At 31.5% G+C, this 23,808-nt stretch overlaps 2 protein-coding genes across 33 annotated transcripts in view; both read right to left on the bottom strand.

Annotated features, from left to right (window-relative positions):
• The window catches only part of LOC145265633 (calcium/calmodulin-dependent protein kinase type II delta chain-like), a 705,488-nt gene that overhangs the window by 194,401 nt on the left and 487,279 nt on the right, over positions 1 to 23,808 (bottom strand). The window lies entirely within an intron of this gene.
• On the bottom strand, positions 4,242 to 12,140 carry LOC145265638 (uncharacterized). The gene is made up of 2 exons (XM_080121706.1): positions 11,927 to 12,140; positions 4,242 to 6,993 (listed from the first exon to the last, which is right to left on the bottom strand). Exons 1-2 carry the CDS (start codon positions 12,057 to 12,059, stop codon positions 6,803 to 6,805), a joined length of 324 nt encoding a protein of 107 aa, XP_079977832.1. The 5' UTR covers positions 12,060 to 12,140; the 3' UTR covers positions 4,242 to 6,802.

Genomic DNA, 23,808 nt, shown 5'->3' on the forward strand with positions numbered 1-23,808 from the left:
GGTTGTTGCCTTGAAATGATAAACTGCAACAGGTTTGTTTCAGTTTGAAGAAGCAAGAGTTAGCTCCCTTGTTTATACGTAGAAATAAATGCTTTCGAAAATAATATTAAATAATGATAATTGCATGTTTGAAAATAACGGCATTTCTACTGATTTCGATAAACTCAAATTTTGTTGAAAAGATCGACAGGAGTTGCCGAAAATTTCCAATTCTGGAATGGGAATGAAAAAGAAAATATATATATACATATATGCCTACTACTAGCAGGGAGACCAGACGTTGCCCGGGATTGAATGATGATCAACAAATATTTCACACTCCCATATTTTTTATTGTCATCGAAATCTGTGAAATCGATTGATTGTCTGCTCTAGTTGGGAACTCCTCGCGGTGGCACCGAGAGGAAGCTTCACATGCCTCCCGCAATGACTTAGTCCACAATACATTGTAGTCTACGTTGCACTGTAGAGAACCTACTGTTGATTTTATAAAATTATTTTTTATATATAATGGCTTGAATTTAAGTTTAAAATTTGAAAATCAAGTGTCATGATTCAATTGTGCTCTAAACAGAAACATCCATTTTGAATACGCCTTTATGTATTGAAGACATTTTGATACAAAACCTATCTAAGAACACTGCCAGACACATAAAGTACCTCTGTGTGAAATTTCCCAAAAATCGACCTAACCGCTTTCGAGTCCATAGGGAACCAACTCACAAAGTTCCTTTTATATAATAGTAGAGATTATATGAAAGGAATTTTGTCCGCGTGAGAGTTCAGTCCCTATAGACTCTGAAACGGCTGGGTAATTTTGATGAAATTTCACATAAATGTATTTTATGTGCCTGGCAGTGTTCTTAGAGAGGTTTTGTATTAGAATGTCTTCAATAAGTATAGATAATGGAAAAAATCCGATGAAGGAAGGAACAGGCGATATTGACCAAAGTTAATACCTTACACAGCCTAACATCACAAGTGTATTTGAGAAGTTTTATTACTGCACAAGGAGAAAGGTTCGGCATATAAAATCAACAGTAGGTTCTTGAATATTACATGGGTGCATTCAAAATGAATGTTTCTGTTTAGAGCACAACTGAAGCATGATACTTGACTTTTGCATTTTAAACTTAAATTCAAGCCATTATATATAAAAAAATAATTTTATAAAATCAACAGCAGGTTCTCTACAGTGCAATGTAGACTACAATGTATTGTGGACTAAGTCACTGCATGGAGGCATGTGAAGCTTCCTTTCGGTGCACCACGAGGGGTTCCCAACTAAAGCAGGTAATCAATTTCATAAAAAAAAGGGCGATTTCACCAATTTCGATGACAATAAAAATATGGGAGTGTGAAACATTTGTTGATCATCATTCAATCCCGGGCAACGTCTGGTCTCCCTGCTAGTAGTATGTATGTATGTATGTATGTACCTTCTGTAATTCATTCAATAAATGTTATTAATGACATGTCCGGAATCATCATTTCTTATTTATTTGTATTCATGCTATCCTCGGTTCGTACACCTACAAAGCATGTACCAGGTAGGAATGATATCTTAACTGCACAAATGGGAGCATACTTCTTTTTTCCTTAAAAAGGGGATACTCACAGAAAATCACATCCTGAACCCCGAAATTCTTATTTACTTTGCTTTTTAATAGAAATTAAATCATAATAATTTGCAAGTTCCTATCATGTTGTTCACTACAAAAAGTGCTCAGTACAACAGATTGCAGAGCAATGTAAAGAAACTTTAAACTAAACATTATGAATCGATGATGAGAAAAATGAAATACTCTGAACATAACTGCGGTTTCATGTCAGTTCATGTCATTTTCACACACTTGAGATAAGGAATAGAATATTTTTTTTTTTGTTTTATTAAACATTTTTATGCACACCCACGCAAAAATAAAAGAAGAAATAATACTACTGCTACATGAAACTTTTTACTGAACAAATTTTTCTTTTCTAATTTTATCAAAACAAACTAATTAGGTAGGTTAGTTTGGGAATATATATATATATATATATATATATATATATATATATATATACACACACATACTCATCTACATACAGTACTGTTTCACAGCTCATCAGTGCGGTTAGACAAGCAACTACCTTATATATATATATATATATATATATATATATATATATATATATATATATATATATTAGCGATGAGACGATTCCAATATTTTGCCCCTGATTCTGATATAATTACTGATTCCATACTAAATTCTTGATTCCAATTCTCTATAAATCTCTAAATATTTATTAACTAGAGTTGTTATTTTTTCCTGATTACCATAAAAACCTATGTTAAATGGAGATATATTTTATCAAACGCAAAAACAAATTTGTGTGTGGTGTGTGTGTGTGTGTGGGGGGCTGATCTACAGATTTAACTTTTACTAGTAGTTTAAAATCAATAAATAGTTATTTTATTATCACGACCAGCATAGAAAAATTTTGTTTTAAACAAAATCAAATGAAAAAAAAAAAAAAAAAACAATTAAAAGAATCTTTTTTGGCATTGGAAAATAGACACAGATTTTTCCAATTTCTATACCTTAAAAATTTCTGATTTTTCTGATTAATCGTTCCAACTCTAATATATTTTAAAAGGGAAAGGTAGTTTGCTTGAAGCATTGTTGGTCAACAACTATGTAAGTGAAGGCTGTTATCAATGTAAAAAACCAGGATATTGAAGAGATGTATGAACAAAAATAGACAAACAAATGAAGTTCTTATTAGTATATATATTAATATATATTTATACAGACATGTAACAAGCTTCGTTACACTGGCATGACAATGTTTTGATCTGTAGTTATTAATAACTAAGATCTCATCAGGCAAAACGTTTGCCTTTTCATGTAGGTGTTCATATTAAAAGAAAGAAAGAAAATGAAAAAAATATATATAAATCCAGTAGAAGTTTTTCTGTAATAACATATGATTATTTATTATTAGCATTTAAGGAGTCAGTGGATTATACTGTGTGGACATATAAACTTACCATGATTATATGCTTATTTAAAGTTCACTTCAAGTTGAACACTTTGGGAGAAATATGAAAAGATCCTAATGAAGTAATATTGTGAAAGTTGTCTCCCTTTAGGAAGTGTGAATCCTCTGAGACTTAGTATATGAGTAGATAAATTGTCGGGTTTATTTCTCTTGCATTTATTATAGCTGTCATGATGGTTGGATGAATAAGGATGTTGGAACCTTCGATCATTGGTACAGTTATATATAGCTACAGGGATATATATTTGTGGCAGATATATACTTGCATAATAAAATATTATATGTATATATTTTTGCTTCAGTATTTACTTCAACAGTGCTTAATACATGCATCCAGCAATGTAATAGTTAAACAAAAAATATTTATGGCAAATAAGCTATAAAAAACATCTGTGTATGATCTTAAAGGAATTCTTCAAACTTAATCGCATTTAGTCTGACGAATTCTTATTATAGAAAGATTAATGGGAGGGAAAAATGCCAGAAAATATTAAAAGGATTTGAGGAATTTAGTTGACTTAAAAAAAAAATGGTAGAGTGGGTGGATGGAGGAGGGGCGGTAACTGACACAGAAGGTCAATCTGATGCACACTGTAAGTGACGTTAACAAAAGAAAAAACTATCGGTGAACACACGGGTAAGCACGCAATTTACCTTGGGCAGAAGAAGATGCTGCAGAGACAAATGCTGCAAGCAGACCTCCTGTGGCTGCAGGTTTTTCGCTATTTTCAACTATGGGCTGTGCGGTTGTAGACGGACCTACAGAGCCAAAATGGTCAACAACTTTGATCAAGTCAGATTGTAATCATCTCTTACAAATTTTCAATTGTTTTATTTAGTAATATTAATAAGAGAAAATATTACCATTGTTTTATTTAGAAATATTAATAAGATAAAACATTACCATTGTTTTATTTAGAAATATTAATAAGAGAAAATATTACCATTGTTTTATTTAGTAATATTAATAAGAGAAAACATTACCATTGTTTTATTTAGAAATATTAATAAGAGAAAATATTACCATTGTTTTATTTAGTAATATTAATAAATAAGAGTCAATATTACCATTGCTAATTACTAGTGTAGTCATACAATACAAATTATGGCAGTTTCACTTTTTTTTTGTGAAATTAAGAAATCTAAGAAACCTTACTGAATATTGAATATAAACAATTAAAAAGTAAAACAAAACTAGGTGTCATATTTAAAAGTTTTCATGCATAAAGTAAACCAGTTGGGTGCAATGCATAAATGGGTTAAGCAAATGTTAAAAATAATAGCCCATAATAAAGAATTATGTTTTTATTAACACTAATCTATTAATATGAAATATATATATAGTTATATATATATATATATATATGTATCTATTGCTAGATGTCACATCCCTAGCATCTTCTCTCCTCTTCTGCTGAGAAGCATTAAGTTTCGAAATACCATGGTAGAAAGAGTTTACTTATTCTACACCCCTAATTGATGTAACTTCCATATTGATAAATGAATAAATCTATATGCATAAGTATATATTTTTATATTGTCTCTTTTTTTATATTCTATATAAGCTCCAAAGCAATTTGTTGAGCTTTGCATTATCGCAATAAGTCTCCTCTTAAAGAATAGATTTTATTCTTTTAACTCCCCATGTATATATAGTTGATATCAACAACAATTAAAACGACTCCATAAATAAACAGGATAATTTACAAAAACCTTTCTTCAAATAATTACTGAATAATTTTCAGGGGAGATAATTTTAATTTTTACTTAAACTACCTAGAAACAAAAATATACAAGATGAAAACAGTAGTTCTATGAATCTAAATAATATGAACAATCAATCTTCATCTCAAATATTCAGAAATCAATACATTAGTTTCCCAATTGTTTGATCGTCAGATTATTGTGATATATACAGGGTGGAATGATAAAATTGTCGTCCTAGAAAAGACGACATGATTCCATTTCCATTTGAAGAAAACTGTTTTTTTTTTGTTGCAGACCATCTACTAGTTGGCCAGTTGTATAAAAATCCCAAGAGCGATAAGAGTCTTCTATCATGTCTGAAAGTGACACAATGTTCAACAAGTGAGATCGATGTGCCGCTGTACAACTCATGCTCTCTACCGATTCAAGTTATGACAACAGGACCATTGCCAGCATCCTCAAAATGCATTGCTGGATTGCCATGAATAACAGGGTGATGAAAACAAAGTTTCCAGCCATGGTTATGGTCTTTGGTGTGGTTTCAAGTGACATCCACATCATACCACCTCACATCTTTGAAGACGGTTTGAAAGTCAACACCAAAGTGTATCTGGATGTGCGAAAGAGTGTGGTGATCCCCTGGTGCAATCAGGTAGCTGCTGGCAAACATTGGGTGTGGCAGCAGGATTTGGCACCAGCCCACAAGTCCAAAAAGACCCAATCTTGGTTTCAGAAGGAGTGTTACAACTTTGTACCCTTCTCTCACTGCCTCCCCTCCCTGATCTGAACTGACTGGACTGTTTCGTTTGGTTATACGTCGAGAACATCACCAACATGACCTCCCACAACACCAAGGCCAGCCTGATCATTGCAATCTGTTGATTATTCGTCAAATTCCCACCAACGCTTGGAGAAAAAGCATGCTCCCAGTTCTGGACCCGTATCAGGGTGGTGATTGAGGCTGAAGGCGGCTACATTGAATAGATGTCAGCTCTACTACATAATCAAGTTACCTGAAATGATTTTTTCGATAAAAGTTTTAAAATAAAGCTGTAGTGTTGTTTTCTTTAGAACGACAAATTTATCGTTCCACCTTGTATAAGATACAAGTTCCGGAAATAAATATTCTATTGCATCCTATATTTCTCAAACTTAGTTGGGATATTCAAAATTCTGATTAATATGTTCTGAATGTATCAAATTGTACCGTATTAATATATGGAAGCTCTAATTGATATAACTAATTAATTATTGAGCTTATGTTAACTAGAGTATTGAAACAACTTGTAGGTATCAAATATATTTTCCTTTTTGCAAAAATTATATATAGATCATTCTCACATATGAGAATTCAAGAGTTATTTTAGCTATTAACTTGAATAGTTTATGTACACACACACACACAGGTTGTTGTAGCAAAATCCAACACTTGACAGAAGGAAAACGAAATATGAAAAAGTGCTGAAAAGTGTGATGAAACCTTGGATGGATGAGATCACCACAAACTTTTCCAGCATGACCCTTCTCCGAGACAGGAGTCCATAACGACCTAGACATGGCTGCTCAAACAATATTCCTCAGCTTGTGGCCTCCCTCCTCTTAGCCAACAGCAATAACTTTGACTATTTCTTCTGGGTTATGATCAAGGTCAAGACTAACAAGCACGTCCAAAACATGGTTGATTCTCTGAAGGCTGCCATAGTAGAGGTGTTGGTTGATATAGAGAAGGGAATGGTTACCAAAATGTGCAACTCATTTCATGCCCACCTTGAGATAGTAATCTCTGTGGCACATAACATTGAAAAATAATGTAGTTTTTATCTTTAATTGTTACTAATTATTACTGTTGGGTCTTTGCATATACAACTTTTGTTTTTATTGCATATTTTGTTTTCTTTTCATCAAATGTCGGGTTTTTCGGTAACACTGTATAAATATATACACACGCAAACACAGAATGGAAGGAAAAAGAGAAAATTAAGGGCTTGTGGAATAAAGTGTCTTAAAAAAATTAGAATATTTTGATTGGGTAGGGGGTAAGTAGAGGTTACACAGCAAATCCCCCCATCCCCCCACCACCACCACCAAAAAAAAAACATTGCCAGTCAACACACGGGTGGGCACACAATTTACCTTGGGCAGAAGAAGATGCTGCAGATGCAAAGGCTGCAAACAAACCTCCTGTGGCTGCAGGTTTGGGAATACTTTCGACTACGGTCTGTGCAGTTGTAGAAGGACCTACAGTATGGACAGAGCCAAAATGTTCAACAATTTTTATCAGATTTTAATCGTCTCTTAAAGATTTTCCTTTTTCTTTTTCAATTTTTTTTTTTTTTAACTAAAGACTAAAATTTAAAATATCACTATTAATACTGTACCTATGTCATAAGAATGATGCCAGCTTCACTTACTTGGTATTAAGAAATCTAAGAAAAATTACTGAGTATTAGTTATATTTTCAATTGTGTTTATAGCAAGCAAATAAAGAAAAAAATCCATATTTATCAAGACTAATTTATTAAAAATAACTTTTCTATATGAAATTTTATTACAAAAGGTTGAAAAGACAACATTTTAAAATTAATTTACAAATATTTTGATCGTTTTTTGAAGATTTTCCTTTTTAGCTGCTTTATTTACTAAAGAGTAAAAAAACAACTTATCTATATATCTATAAAAGTGAGAATGTGTGTGTGTGAGGATATTTCTCAACCTATATACTCAATTTTTAATCTACAGACTCGAAATTTGGTATATAGGGTATTCAGACATGTGGAAATTTTTTTAATTCATTTTCATCTATAAAAAGAAAAAAAAAGGGTTGCTAAAGGGTCCAAATTTAAAAATTGGTATGTGAGGGTGATTGGGCTTTTATCCATTTCACAAATATTTAATTGTTTCATGAATGTGCATGCGTGAATCGTTCACATGACAGATTACTTATGTTAAGAATAAACAGGTTTGAAAACACCTTTTAATGATCATGTAAAGTTGGTCTAATGGCTATCGTACTTGACTCACTGTCTTTAGGTTTTAGTTTTGATCTCAGCTCGAGTATTTTTTTTTTTACTTACAAGAAATGAACTGTTTAGAAAAAACATAAGACTCATATGTACATGTCTCAGTTTCTTTCCGTTTTTTTTTTTTTTTTTCATTTTTTTTTAAAAGGAATTTTACAATACGTTTAATATCTACAATATTTCTACAGTAATAAATAAGAATTCTGCATTAATTAAAAGATAATATTTATGCATATTTTACGACCAGGGAATGCCGGGTGGCCTACTAGTCTAGAAAAGAAAAGTGAACATACTTTTATCCAGCTAACATCAATAATGACATATGCAAATTTTATTTTTATGAGCAAAGAAAGAGGAACTTAATCTTAATGATAACTGTTAATAATAAACAGAAAGGAAAGAATAATCATATCTGCCAATTAACATTTTATGAACAAAAAAAAAATTGATTTAAAAATTTTAAAAGGAACATTAAACATTTTACGTTATTATTTTGCTAAGAAAATATTTAACTTTCAAAAATGTCAAAAGTCATGCCGTAGAAAAATACAGTTGTTTTGTAATTAGAATATAGCGCGAACATTAAAAAAGTGAACGCATAAACAAATACCCCCCCCCATTCCCGTTTTGTTTTCACCAAATATTCGCTATCTACAATTTAGTTAAGAAGATTTAAGTGGATTATGATTTGATAGATAATCTCTCCTGTAATTCCTAAGGATTGAATGCAAGCCAATATTTTCACATCTTAAAACATATTTAATTGTTGAAATAAGAATTGAGATCGTTTGAGTTTTAAAAAACAAGTTTTTGATTTTTTTAAAACATACATTGTCCACCATCAGATTTTGTAGCAGTAATTAATGCTAATGGTGTTACAATAAAAATGTTGGGTTTTAACTAGTCACTTTATTAGTTTTTTTCTCAGACAGCCTTATAACTCCTGTCTTCCCTATTTTGGCTAGCATATTTGGAGTCCAGTAGATTGGATGCTGGCGGTGTTGTCTCTTTCGGGCTTGGATTGTCTTGGAGCGATTCTATTTTCATCTCTCTTTTTATTAATATGATATCAGCTTCTTTATAAATTGACTTCATTCATAATTTTTTGTTCACTTTAATGTTTTACTGACTTATTTTAATTTCAAGTGGAAAATTTTTTTATGTCACCTGAATACTAAAGTTTTACTTTTCTAAATTATCTCGATGTATTTATTTTTGGTAAGCAGCTTTATAAAATGAGATTTATTTTTTAAATATCTAAGAAACAAATGTTTCAGCTATATAAGTAATAAAAGTTTAAAATATATCGATGATACAAGTAGATATGATTGAAAGGACATTATTGTCTTGATGATTTTGTAAAGAAAAAGAAAATTTAAAAAGTTTAACAGATCCTCATTAAATATTATAAAATGTTGGGAATGAAATGTAGACGGGACATAAACTTTATAAAATACATTCAAGTTAAAAATTTCAGAAAAAAAAAATTAAAAAATTATTTGGATTATTCTGATAACTATTCTTAGATTGGATGTTTATTATCCCAAAGTTTTGGCTGATGTAACCTCAAACCTTATTCAGATGTATCTTTTTGAACTTGGGAATTTTCTCAGGAATTTACAGAGAATCTTAAATTGAACCTTTTTATTTAATTCATGGGTGTAGATTTTTCTTGTTCCATCAGTCATGATTGAGAAGAAGTGTTAAATAATTTTTACTATATTCTTAGTATCACCTATTAACATCTGGAAGGCCTAACTTCGAACTGATTGTACTTAGAGCCTTTATCCATTGCCCCATGTAGTCACATAAACAAATGCATTTGAAAAAAATCAGAAGTTATATGAGCCGAAATATTTTGAGAATAATATCAGAGATATGAATAGTAGTAAAAATAATCCAAATTATAAACCCTCATCTAAAAAATTCAGAAACTTAAAAAAATCATATCACTTAAATGTGTTTAAAAAAAACAACAAAAAAAAACAACAAAAAAAAAACAATCCAGACTTGAAAGAAAAGACAAGCAGGGACACAAATGAAATAAAACCCAAACAGGAGGGATACTTTAAATATGGATGGCATTTAGTTTCAATATATTACGCAGCTTAAAAAAAAAAAAAGGAGGTCTGTGAAGTGATTAGTATTAATTAGTAGCTTCCTGGAGAGTAGTGGTTCCCAATCAGTGTGCCACGGTATGGTTACTGGTATGCCGTGAAGAATTGATAGGTGGAAGTTACAAGTTGTTTCATCTGAAAAGTGGCTTCCATATCGACGAGTTGTTTTTATTAATAAATACTTATACATCATTATATCATGAATATTTGATAAGCGTTGCGATGATTTATCTTTTTTATTACAAGGTGGTCACCACTTATCAAGGCCTGAAAGTCACTCGAGGATAAGGATAATGCACGTAAGGTTGTAGTTTAGTAATCGTTAATGGTGTAAATTCGGTAGAATTGTCTGTTTAAGGGGACGGCTCAACAAGAACTTGTTTACATCAGACTTGAAGGCTACCATGTTGTAATCAGCCAGGAAGCAGGCCAATGGAAGTGTTGCATATGCGGGTCGTTCTGGGAAAGAAGCTTTGTTAATAACATATGCATTTAGAATTAGGCACAGATAGAGAGTGAGGAAAATTGTTGAAAGTGATTATAGCTAGTTGAGTGTTTTTTGTGAAAGTTTGGCAAGGGGAGGGACATAGACTGGAGTTCAGACGAGCTCTTGCCATGAAAATAATGATAGAGCAGAGATAGGCCCTTAATGGCTTTTCTATGGGAAAGAGGTTGTAGGGAAGAGAAAAGAGCATCACCTATTAGGTTTTGAAGCCGGTTTTTAACTCTATCAAAGCTGTATAGAGCACGCCAAGCAGCTCCTGCCCAGATGTGGTGCCAGTTTACAATATTAACTGATTCTTTGTGGACATTTTTTCATCTAATATTTATGTATTGAGAATTCAGGTTTCAACGGGAAAAAATTAGATTATGGAAAAATACTGCATTTCTGATAGGATTTATTTACATGACTAAACACTTTCCCTGACATGATGTGTATTTTTTATTATTTTATTGCAAAATCTCTTTATGAGAAGAATATACTAATTTTTTTTTGTGATAGGTGTGTTGAAAAAATTTAAAGAGTTCAATATTTTTATTCCTCCATATTCTATGTTATATATATTGTTTTCCCTTGACATTCTATGTTACATATATTGTTATCCCCCCCCCATATTCTATGTTACATATATTGTTATCCCCCCCCCCCATATTCTATGTTACATATATTGTTATCCCCCCCCATATTCTATGTTACATATATTGTTATCCCCCCCCCATATTCTATGTTACATATATTGTTATCCCCCCCCCATATTCTATGTTACATATATTGTTATCCCCCCCATATTCTATGTTACATATATTGTTATCCCCCCCCATATTCTATGTTACATATATTGTTATTCCCCCATATTCTATGTTACATATTTTTTTTTTGACCCATAATCTATGTTACACATATTGCTATCCCTTCATATCTTATGTTACAGATATTGTTATGCCTCGATATTCTATGTTACATACATTGTTATCCCCCATATTCTATGTTACATACATTGTTATCCCCCATATTCTATGTTACATATATTGTTATCCCTCCATGTTCTATGTTACATATATTCTTTTCGCCCCATATTCTATGTTACGTGTATTGTCATCCCTCCATATTCTGTTACAGATATTCCTGTCCTTCCATAATCTGTGTTACGGATATTATAATCTGGCTATATTGTAAAGGTTGCTCGAAATATTAAAAATACTTTTAAAAAAGTACTACAAGTTAATGTTGTCACTTGACCAATTAATATGTGAAGAAAAAATAGGATTACACAGCAAAAAAAAAAAAAAGTAAAAACAAAAAATAAAAAGCACAATTTATATTTACCTTTCTGTTGCGAATTGACCATCGTCGTTAGTATTATAAGTTAAAAAACAAACAAAAAAACAACGCAATAATGAGCAGGAATCATGTGGCCAATAAAATGAGATTTAGTTGTTATGAGTAATTGACGAGAAGTAATGAATGGGTCACTCTTAAAATACTGACCAACAAAAATGTGAACAACAAGAGGGCTATCAGCTTATAATTACCTGAAGAGGTAGCACTAGGTGTTGGGGGTGGAGTTCCCTGTGACTGACCATTGTTACTAGCCTGAGTGGCGCTGCCTACTGAACAAAAGGGACGCCCAAAGACGGGTGACGTTAGTTTCACATTAAGATGCATTTATTTACATTTAAACAAAGGCATATGGGAATTAGAAAACAAAGCAACCAATTATATCATATATATATATATATATATATATATATATATATATATATAAGAGCAAATAGTTAATAAAACATGTTAAAGAACACTTTGAAAAAGAGTTAAAAATATGTTTTTAACGCTTTTTCAAAGTGTTTTTTTTAACACGCTTTATTAATTATTTGCTCTTATTATAAGCTCTATCTCCTACTTGGATTTATCGAGCTTTTACATCTGGTTGAGATTACTTTATAAATATTAATTCTTTAATATTTATAATATACTTTAGTTTTACCATCTTGGATAATTTTGGTAAATGTAATTGTAATTTTTATTTTATTTTATATATTTATATATATATATATATATATATATATATATATATATATATATATGAATACCCTGGAGGCATATATATATCTTCTATAATATAAAGCTGAACGTATGTGTGTGTGTGTGTGTCTGGTCACGAATAGGCTCCTATATGGTTGACTATTTTTAAAAACTGATTACATATAATGATAGAAGATGTATCGAGGATCAGGAATGGGCATGTTTGATCTGGCAGAACGGTGGTTCATAAAAATTGTGGGGTCTGCATTCGCGCCTGGCCCCCAAAGTATGGAAATAAAAAATGAATTAAAAAAAAAACGTTTACAAGGGTTTTTGATATAGATGTACATAAGAATACTTTGATAAGTATGTTTCAACTTGAATAGGGATGGTATAATAAAATTGTGGGGTCTGCGTTCGCACCTGTACTCCATGGAAATATGGCACAAACTTTAACAAAGACTTTTCATATCTATTGTCGTAAGTATACTTTGATAATTATGTTTCAGTTTGAAGAAATATGGTATAATAAAATAATTGGGGGTTCGTTCGCGCCTGACCTCCATAGAATATAAATATTTCACAAAGTTTAACAAGGTTTTTAAAATGGGTGAGGGTCTACAATAACACCTTAACTTTAATCTTACTTTACGTTAGCTTTTATTTATTTTTTTGAGTTGAATCATATTGTACCTCATAAATTCACGTTCTTATTAAAGTGAAAGCCCCCCAAAAAAGTTGGAACTTTAGACAATTCTCAACACAAATTTTGCATAACTCTGTTTTTTTCTTTCTCCACTTGCACTCTTTCGAAAATAGATAAATAATAAAAAATAAGAACGTTACTTTTTATCGTGTCAAAAGAAGGAAAAAATCCTGCTCATGTGATTACGTGTCTTTTTAAAACCATTTACATAACCATTTTATTTTTATTTATATATCTGTTTAAGCTTTTTCTTTGTCAGTGTACTAGAAGGAATTCAGCTGATTACAACCCTTTCTGCATGTTCTTTACATTACAATAGTACAACCCTGAATCCGACAGCGCAATACTACACCGTTCAATACTGTAAAAACTGAAACAAAGCTGTTCTGCTTGAAAAGGGCACCATTTTCTTCTTATTCATATTTATATCGATTCTTTGCTGTAAAAAACTAAAGTAATTACGTATTTACTTTTTTAATATCCCATTTTGCTGTTTCAGATTATTTTACTAAAGTAAGTAAAGCTTCATTATTTTTCAAAACTGTTTTTGTTTCTTTGTTTTTTGATATTTCGTCGATATTATTCAGTAAGAGTGTTTAGCAGAAAAGTCAACAAACGACTACCCGAAAAAATAAATATACAAGAAATAAATGTTACCATAGTCAATAAAAGTTCAGTTCATGTTTTTTTTTGTTTTGAAATAGTTTTTAATGCTCTTTACTTTAAATAATTTTAGCGAACCGAAATTAAAACGAAATTTGAGGCGATAATTACTTAAATGAATTTTTATATAAACTACACATGCCATAATCGAATATTCTTCAAGCACAAAATAACGGAAAACATTAAAATATGTTTATAAATATTCCTTACGTTGACGGAACTCTCTTAAATTGTTAACACAGAATGCTCAGATGCCCCTTCTTCAAATTGAAAATGGGGCTCTCCATTTCAAAGTCGCTGCCATTTTGATTTTTTTTTTTAAACCGGTTCGTGAATTAAAAAAAAAAAAAAAATTTTTTTTTACAAACTACTTAAATATACAAACCAATGAATTTTTCTACCATAAAAGTAACTTTTATTTTTTGTATATTTATATTATTATATATATAACATTTTCTCTTCGTAAGGAAACATTTTGTTGGTCACTCTTGGCTATGAATGGAAACAAAGTTGATATAAAAAATATATTTTTGTGAAAATTATCTTTACTTTCATCATATTTTGCTTAGGGTAAAATTTTTGAGTATCAAAACCTATCTCTTTATATATATATATATATGAATGCCCTGGAGACATACATAATAAGGATACTTAAGTTGTCCCAATTTTTTTATGTCGCACTGTAATTAACATGGTTTGACTATTTTCTTTTAAAATTCTAATTATAAGTTATTTCTGAAAATGTTTAATTTGATTCAAATGTTAAAAAATATAGTTGAAAGCTGTAAACTTCCCTCACCAAAAAATAGAGCGTTACATAACATTTTCAATGCAGCTCACGTGTGTATTAGAATAATGCAGAAAGTTGGGAAAGAACTATGAGATACCATGTTGTCAACTTGGAGCACAAGTAGTTTTTTTAAAATAAAAATTTATAGATATTTTATATCTTTCTCTAGAAAAAAAAAAAAACAATAAAAAAAAAAAAAAACACTGGGTGTATTGAGAAAATCCAGGAAGAAGTTGAATCTTATTTTTGATATTTTGATAACGAATTCTTATATTCTGTCGGCATTCTGTAGGATAGCATCGTTCAGAAAAGAAGATGCCAGTTTTGATTAAATGGAAACTACAGCTAGTTTATGAACAAAAAATGTAAAATAATTCAAGGAAATATCATGAGGTGGTTTTGTTTCAAATGGTCACATTCAATGCTACCAAGACTAAACTTCTTTCCTTCAAAAATTACAAGAAATCTTCTCAACCACTAATAGCCATGGCTACTGATACATTACTTGAAAGTACTTTGTTCAAACACCTCGGCTTATCATTCACAGGAAACACAAGGTGGAACAGATACATCGAGAGTATTGCCAAGGCTGCTGCAAAGAAGGTGGGCTCTCTCTATAATCCTACTCTCTCTACTATCCTCTCCCTCTACAAGGCTACCATTCGGCCATGTATGGTGTATTGTTGCCACTTTTAAGCTGGTGCATCTGCTACTAGTCTCTACCTCTTAATCAGCGTTTAAGAGAGTTACCAACCTAATAGGTCCTACACTGTCAGCTAAACTTCAACCTCTGTCCCATCGATGAAATGTTGCATCTCTCTGCCTGTTTTATAGGTATTATAATGGTAGGTGCTCCAATGAACAACAAGCCCTTGTACTCCTACGTCAATACTCCTGGCAAACCCAACAAGCAGCAAAATCCCACCCCTACATAGTAGAGATCCCCAGATAACAGAAAGCCTTCTACTCTAATAATTTCTTCCCTAGGACTGCTAGACTTTGAAATACCATTCCAGGTTCCTACTTCGCTAACTGTACTGACATGCAGAAGTTCAAATGTAATGTAAACAGACATCTTACTGCTCAACTCTCCACATAGTATCCATGCAAATTATGTCCCAAACAGTAGAGATCCCTACATTAAAGTGGCATTATGCCTTGTTTGGGTGAATTAATAGTAAATTAATATTTAGATTTAAAACATAACTCCTGTTATTGTCCATTTTGCAACTGACCTAGTTCTATTTCCTGTCCTGACTTACAGCACTCTTTTTTTTTGTTTTCTTTTTGAAAAAGAGAAGTATATTATCGAAATTATCAAAGACATTTATCTTACCAGTTGTATAAAACGGTAAGTCCATATTTACTGATGTGTGATGTGAATAATTTTGAAAAATAAATGGATGTACAAAAAATTTACAAGATCAATGACCTCTGTTCGTTTGTCTGTTTTTGTGACATACATCACTTCAATACCCCGGTATTCTACATTGCTACACCTTCTTATACAGTTATGTGTGTGTGTGTGTGTATATATATATGTGTGTGTGTATATATATATATGTGTGTGTGTGTGTGTATATATATATGTGCGTGTATGTGTGTGTGTATATATATATAGTGGTAATCTTGAAAGAAAAACAAAAAGAAATTGAAAATAAAGGAAAAAAATATGGTTTCTGTTTATAAAAATATCTTTAGATATTTTTAAAAGTAAAAAACTAAAGTGAAAACAAACAAACAAAAAAAAAGCAACAAAAACTACCTGATTTATTGTAAACAAAACTTATATTTGTTGGAGATGAAATAACATTTGCTTCATAATTCCAAAGTCGATGATGATGATGATGATGATGATGATGCAAATTCAACAATTTATGAAACAAGCTGAAGAATATCACAACGAATAATGAGATTGTATTTTAGCCAATGAAAAGAACACGGACAATGCAGAATGAATTAACATCTATACATCCTTTTCTTATCTTTCAATTTTCAATGGATGTAAAATATTAGCATAAATAATCGGGCTGCATTATTTGCAATTTGATTGCCTATCGGATATTTCATGTTTATTGTAGAAAATGTACAAATTCAGTATGAACAATAAAATAAATCACTATATATATATATATATATATATATATATATATATATATATATATATATATATATAAAATATAAAGCTGAATGTGTGTGTGTGGTCACGAATAGGCTCCTATATGGTTGACTATTTAAAAAACTGATTACATATATAATGATAGATGTATCGAGGATCAGGAATGGGTATATTTGATCTGGCAAAACGGTGGTTCATAAAAATTGTGGGGTTGGCATTCGCGCCTGACCCCCAAAGTATGGAAATAAAAAATGAAAAAAAAAAAAACCGTTTACAAGTGTTTTTGATATAGATGTACATAAGAATATTTTAATAAGTATGTTTCAACTTAAATAGGGATGGTATAATAAAATTGTGGGGTCTGCGTTCGCGCCTGTACTCCATGGAAATATGGCACAAGCTTTAACAAAGACTTTTCATATCTATTTGTGTATGTATACTTTGATAATTATGTTTCAGTTTGAAGAAATATGTTATAATAATATTATGGGGTGTTTGTTCGCGCCTGACCTCCACAGAATGGAAATTTTTTTTTTTTTTTTTTTACATAGGCATCACCACATTATCAAGGCCCAGAGGCCACTCAAGGATAAGGGTTAAAGAGTGTACAGTAGAAATTGGACAATATAGTAATCATTAGTAATGAAAATTTGGTAAATTTGATAACTTATATGTCACAATGTTTAACAAGGTTTTTTAATATAGATCCACAGAATATTGTGATAAGTGTTTCAGTATGAACAGGTATGGTATAATAAATTATAGGGTTTATCTGTTTTATTTTTATCAGATTTTGCTTTGGTTTTGATACCCCCAAATTCAACCAAAACTACAATCCTTCCTTTTCATAACCTATCATACTTTCATAAATCAGAGTCCATTTTCTGTAGGCCGTTTTTAAACCCAGTCATCGACGGATACTTTTGCTACTATGAAAATATGACTAATTATCCCCCCTTACATTATGAAATTATATAAACAACATTCGAATATAAACCATGGCGTCTTTAAATCAAAAGTACGCTAACGGAAATAACTTATTACACGGACGTCCCCCCTTTTAAAATTCATCATTCAAAGAGGCGAAAAACTATAGCAAACATATATATGAGTATTTTAACCATAGTTCCTGATTTAATCAACTTTAAATCCAGACCTTTTATTTTAATTTTTTTCAGATACATCTGCCTTACTTTTAATGCTAGGTTTATTTATGGTGTCTTTTAAATTTAATAAAAACCCTTCAAAATTTGCTGACCAGGAGACCTTGCTTATTAAAAAACTATATGTAATTATTGTTTGTAACTGGATGTTTACCACAATAAAAAGCATTGTTTTCCGAAACGATCGTACAGATAATTGATTTTGTTGTTGTTCCTTCTTATGAAACGAATTTTTAATTTAGTTGAAATTTAATTTTTCAAATTTTAAATTATCAATCACATTACTTAATATATATATATATATATATATATATATATATATTTTAGGGTAGTTGGGAAGTAACCTCAGCAGAGTGCTTCATTAAGAGTTTTACAAATAAGAGTATAATATTTATTCATATATGCAGAAGATCAGAACAACATTGGCACGGTTCATTTCAAATTCAAACAAAGAGGAACCAATCCGGCCTATATATATATATATATATATATATATATATATATATATATATATATATATATATATATATATATATATATATATTAAATTATGTAAATAAATGTAATATAAAATAAATAAACAGACACAACTGCAGTTTCAGGCAGCATTTCCATGATACTGCATGAATCTGAGCATTGCTTCTGCTGATTTGAATATTGACCAATAAGATCCTGATAGAAAAATTAAAAAAAAATAATTATATAAAGAAACATTATGTCGTAATATATGGCAATAATACAATGACCAGAACACCAGAATCAATTGTAATACACAGACAATCTTAATAGAAAGGTCAACATAAATTTAATATTAAATTAAAACTATATTTCCCGCTGAGCACTGTTTTCATGACAATGCATGAGTTTAACGATCACTGTCGCAATTGCGAAACTTTTGCCCCGCATAACATATTAAATATTTCCCCATTCGTTAAAAATTTAATTATATAATAAATTAATAAATAAACAGACAAAAAAAAGGAAGAAAATAATAAAAAATGAAACATTATGTATTAATATATACAAATAATACAATGACTAAAACATCAGAATGTTAAGCTAATTATTTTTGTACCTACGTCACAGCACTTCAACATCCGGTTGCTTGTATTTCTATAGCTTGCTTATACTCTTACAGGTTTGTTTACCATCAATGTTTTAAGCAAAATTTTCAATATATATATATATATATATATATATATATATATATATATATATATATATATATAATGTATCACTAGCCCTGATGATTTTCTACAGGGATGAAACATAGATGCCTCTGTGTAGCTTAACTGCCATTGTGAATTGTGTATGCAAACGAAATTACAAATAAATAGATGAATCGATCGATGTTTCCGTTCAGTTTCAAGAGATAATGGATACCCCCCTGCACAAGTAGCTGCACGTGTAATTGTGAGGCAAAGGTTGCGCAATTCACAACCATTCCAATAATTTAGATAAATAATTAAGTATACAAGTAGTTGTGTTCGAGTCTTGATCTCTACTGTGTGTGTGTGTGTGTGTGTGTGTGTGTGTGTGTGTGTGTGTGTGTGTGTACTAGCAGAAAACTCTGTTGTTGCCCGGGACTGAATGATGATCAACAAATGTTTCACACTCCCATATTTTTATTGTCATCCAAATTAGTAAAATCGTTCATTTTTCAATGAAATCAATTAATTGCCTCCTCTAGTTGGGAACCTATCACAGTTCACTAGGGGGAAGCTTCACATGCCTCCCTGCAGTGACAGTCCACAATACATTGTAGTCTACATTACACTGTAGAGAGTCTACTGTTGATTTTATGAAATTATCTTTTTTATATATCATGTCTTGAATTAAACTTCAAAGGTCAAGTATTATGGTTCAATTGTGCTTTAAAAACAGAAACATTCATTTTGAATGTATCCATCATATCAAAAAACCTACTGTTGATTTTATATTCTGGGCCTTTCGGCTTGTATGGTAATAAAACTTCTCAAATGCACTTGTGATGTATGGCTGTATAAGGGTGTTAACTTTGGTCAAAATCTCCTGTTCTTTCTTTCATTCATCATTACTGATTAGCAATACTTATCGAAGACATTCCAATACAAAACCTATCTAAGAACGCTGTCAGATACATAAAATACATTTATGTGAAATTTCATAAAAATCGGCCCAGCTGTGTTAGAGTCCATAGGAAACGAACTCACACACACAAAGTTCCGTATATAAGCCATCCTTCTTAGCTAGAGAACCTCTGTTAAATGATTTTGCCTGCTTGCCTACTTAACATAATGCAAAGATTTTTGTTTGTAAATAAACAGACAAATGGAACACTTTAAAGTAGTGGTCAAATGTTTACATAAAGACATTTGAAGATATCATTTACGAACGCTGGTCCCATAGGTCATATAGTAGAATTGCCATCTATCAACTAGATTGCTGGGTCAGGATGGGTGCTAGTCTAGTCGCACTATTGAGCTGTGATACAACTGAACAGCCAGTCCGAGGGTGACTTTATATATATATATATAAGTGAAATTGTGTGTGTGTGTGTGTCTGTACATTTTCCTACCAAATTACTGTCAATTTTCAGTCTACAGACTCGAGATTTGATATAAGGGGTATTGAGATTTGGGAAAATCTTTTTAATGGGTTTTCAGCCAGAAATTTGTCTGTCAAGGAGTCAAATTCAACGATTTGACCTTTGAAAACTCAACCAAACTCCTCCCCCAAGTTTGGGTCTAAACACTTGAAATTATAGATGTAGATTACTTGGACATGGATCAAACATTTTAATTTGATTTGAGTCCAAAACAGTAAATGTTGAGTGTTCAAAATTGAAGTCAAAGTTAAAAAAACAAAAGTTGATCTCTGCAGTCTCTACCAAATTACTCGGCCAATTTTTGGTCTAAACATTTGAAATTTTACATAAAGTATATTCAGACATAGGGCAAACTTTTTAATCGGTTTTTGGTGAAAAGGTTGCCAAGGGAACAAAGTTCAAAAGATTTGACCTTTGCGGTCTCTAACAAACTATTAATAGTTATTGTAGTCCCCAGTACTTTCAAATCTATCAGGATTAACTTTTACAGATAATTAACCGAACTAGTTCTGGAACAATTTATAAAATTAATTTTTTTTTTATAATGCATATATATATTTTATTGTTGTTTCATTGGTTAATATTTAACATTATTTTAGTAACTCTTAGGGCGTTAATACTATTAGTAAAAATTATTTTAATATATTTTACGTACATACATACATAGTATTTCAAAAGACCATGTTTCATTAATTTAAATAGCAGTGAGCCGTTTTATATATTATAGGTGTGATAAATGAAAAAGAAAAAAAACAAACTACTTTTGCATTTATACATATTTAGCCTTCAGATGAATTGGCAAAAGCCTTTTTCACTGAACAATCTACTCTCTCTCATATATGTATGTATGTATATATATATATATATATGTATAAAGTGTACACTGGTTGACTTCACGAGGGCGTACAAACAGCTAGGACTAACAATTAATATAAAAAAAACCCAAATCCTCCATCAATCACCACCAAACAGTACTCCAGTCTCACCCCCAAACATCTCCATCGACAACGCTAGACTGGAAAATCTGGACCACTTCCCATACCTAGGCAGCATCCTATTATCAAAAGCCAACATAGATGATGAAATACAACACCGTCTCAGCTGTGCCAGTGGGGCTTTCTCAAGGCTAAGGAAGAGAGTATTTGAGAACCGTGACCTTCTGACAAAGACCAAAATCATGGTATATAAAGCTGTCTTGCTGCCCACTCTTCTCTATGGATCGGAGACCTGGACCACATACAGGAGGCACGTAAAAACCCTGGAGACGTACCACCAAAGATGCCTCCGAAAAATCCTCAGAATTAGTTGGAAGGACCGACGCACCAACACCAGCGTCCTGAGTGAGGCTGACATTCCCACTATCACCGCTACTGTTGCTCAACGCCAGCTCAGATGGACTGGTCAGGTTGTCCGAATGCCGGATCTCCGCCTCCCAAAACAGATTTTCTACTCTCGGCTTGTTGAGGGAAAGCGTGCCCAGGGTGGCCAAAAGATGAGGTATAAGGACAACATCAAAGCAAATCTAAAGCGGTTTCACATGGACCTTGAGACATGGGAGGACGTGGCTGGGAGCAGGTTGGCATGGAAGAGCGCTGTCCACGAAGGTGCTGCGCTTTATAGTAGTGACCTAAATCAAGCTGCTGAGGATAAACGCAAGCACAGAAAGGACAGATTATCAACCAGACACACCCAACCCCACCCCACCACCTTTATCTGCCCAAATTGCACAAGACAAATTGGGTCTAGGATTGGGCTCTATGCTCACCTGAGGACCCACAGAAGCCACAACGGAGGACAGTCTTACTCGGACACGAGTGACCGCTGATGATGATGATGATGATATGTTAATTTTATTTTATTTCGGACTACTAGTCTCATCTTATCTTTTTTATTTGGTGCACAAAGTTTCGGCCAACTTCCTCTGGCCTTCGTCAGGTGGTCAGAGGAAGTTGGCCGAAACGTTGTGCACCAAATAAAAAAGATAAGATGAGACTAGTAGTCCGAAATAAAATAAAATTAACATACAATGCTCATCTAAAAAATAAAAAATTCCAATAAGGAATAATATATATATATGATGATGATATGTATAAAATTCGTTCCCACAGAAAATAGGAATTGATGCATTCTTGATCACATCTCCACATGTATATGTGTGTGTGTGTGTGTATATAAGTGTATATATGTGTACATAATTATTAAAAAAAAAAAAAAAAAATTTTCAAAAATACATGAAAATGATTGAGTAATCAACAATAAAGCAAGGGAAAGATGGTCTTCTGTCAAGAAGTGACAATCACCATATCACCGTGTATAAAATGTATACTGTGTCAAGGTGATATATAAATATTCCACAGAAAATGATGAAATGGGTTGGGTCGTTGTTCATGGAGATAAAATGGCTTAGTTTTGGGTGTGCAGTTGACAACTTCTTTGTGAAATGAGTTTAAAGTTAGAACAACAAAAAATAAGTTGCTAATCCTATTAAATTGCTTTTCCGCAGATACAAAATGTGCGTAGAAATAAAAGATGGGATTTATCAATAAATAACCATGACTTATTTTTACGTGTTCAAACAGTCTTATAAGAAGTTCTGTCCGTCCATCTAATTAATTTTTAAATATTATTTTTTTTATTATTTTGTCTGTCATGCTCAATTTTGTGTTAAATAAGGAGACTGAACTGACATTTTATTTTAGATGCATCCCAAGAGGTCCGTTGGTCGATATGTCACACTTCAGCTTATAAATAGCATTACCTTTGGTCTGTCACATTTTAGTTTGAAAAACTATGTTTTTTTTTGTTTTTTTTTGTCAGGTTTCAGTTTAAGAATAATCTTGTTTGGTCTGTCATGCTTCAGTTTGAAAACATAGTTTTGGTCTGTCATGCTTAAATTTGAAAAAGCATTATTTTTTTGGTTAGTCTGCTTAAATTTATAAAAGTCATCTTTTTTGACATGTCATGCTTTAGTTAAAAAAAAAAAAGAACATGATTTTTAGTTTGTTCTGCTTCAGTTTTAAAAGCACGTTTTTTCAGCCTGTTATGCTTAATATTTGAAATCCTATTTTTAGAGACAACCACACATCTCTAGTCTGCAACATTTCAATATAAAATAGAATTTACATCAATAAATTCAATGATTAAATGGTCTTGTCTTACAAATAGCTATTCTTGTTTGTTTTAAAAAAAAACAAACAAATCCTTGAACAGGATTCTATCAATTACAAAGAAATATCACAACGTCATTAAGGGACTTAAAACTTGTTCAACCCATAACTACAATAATATAATCTATTTTCAATTTGTTTTTCGACATAGCATGACATAAAATTTGTTTTTCTTGCTTAACACCTGAAGTTTGGGT

This window comes from Euprymna scolopes, chromosome 40 (assembly GCF_053919585.1).
Source record: "Euprymna scolopes isolate OS-2025 chromosome 40, ASM5391958v1, whole genome shotgun sequence".
Taxonomy (NCBI): Eukaryota; Metazoa; Mollusca; class Cephalopoda; order Sepiida; family Sepiolidae; genus Euprymna; species Euprymna scolopes.

What these genes read in the sequence shown, in the direction of transcription:
- LOC145265638 (XM_080121706.1), bottom strand. Translation starts at nt 12,059, where the DNA reads ATGCATCTTAATGTGAAACTAACGTCACCCGTCTTTGGGCGTCCCTTT. An exon ending in ACCTAGTGCTACCTCTTCAG is followed by an intron (nt 6,994 to 11,926) that starts GTAATTATAAGC and finishes TCCATACTGTAG; the next exon opens with GTCCTTCTACAACTGCACAG.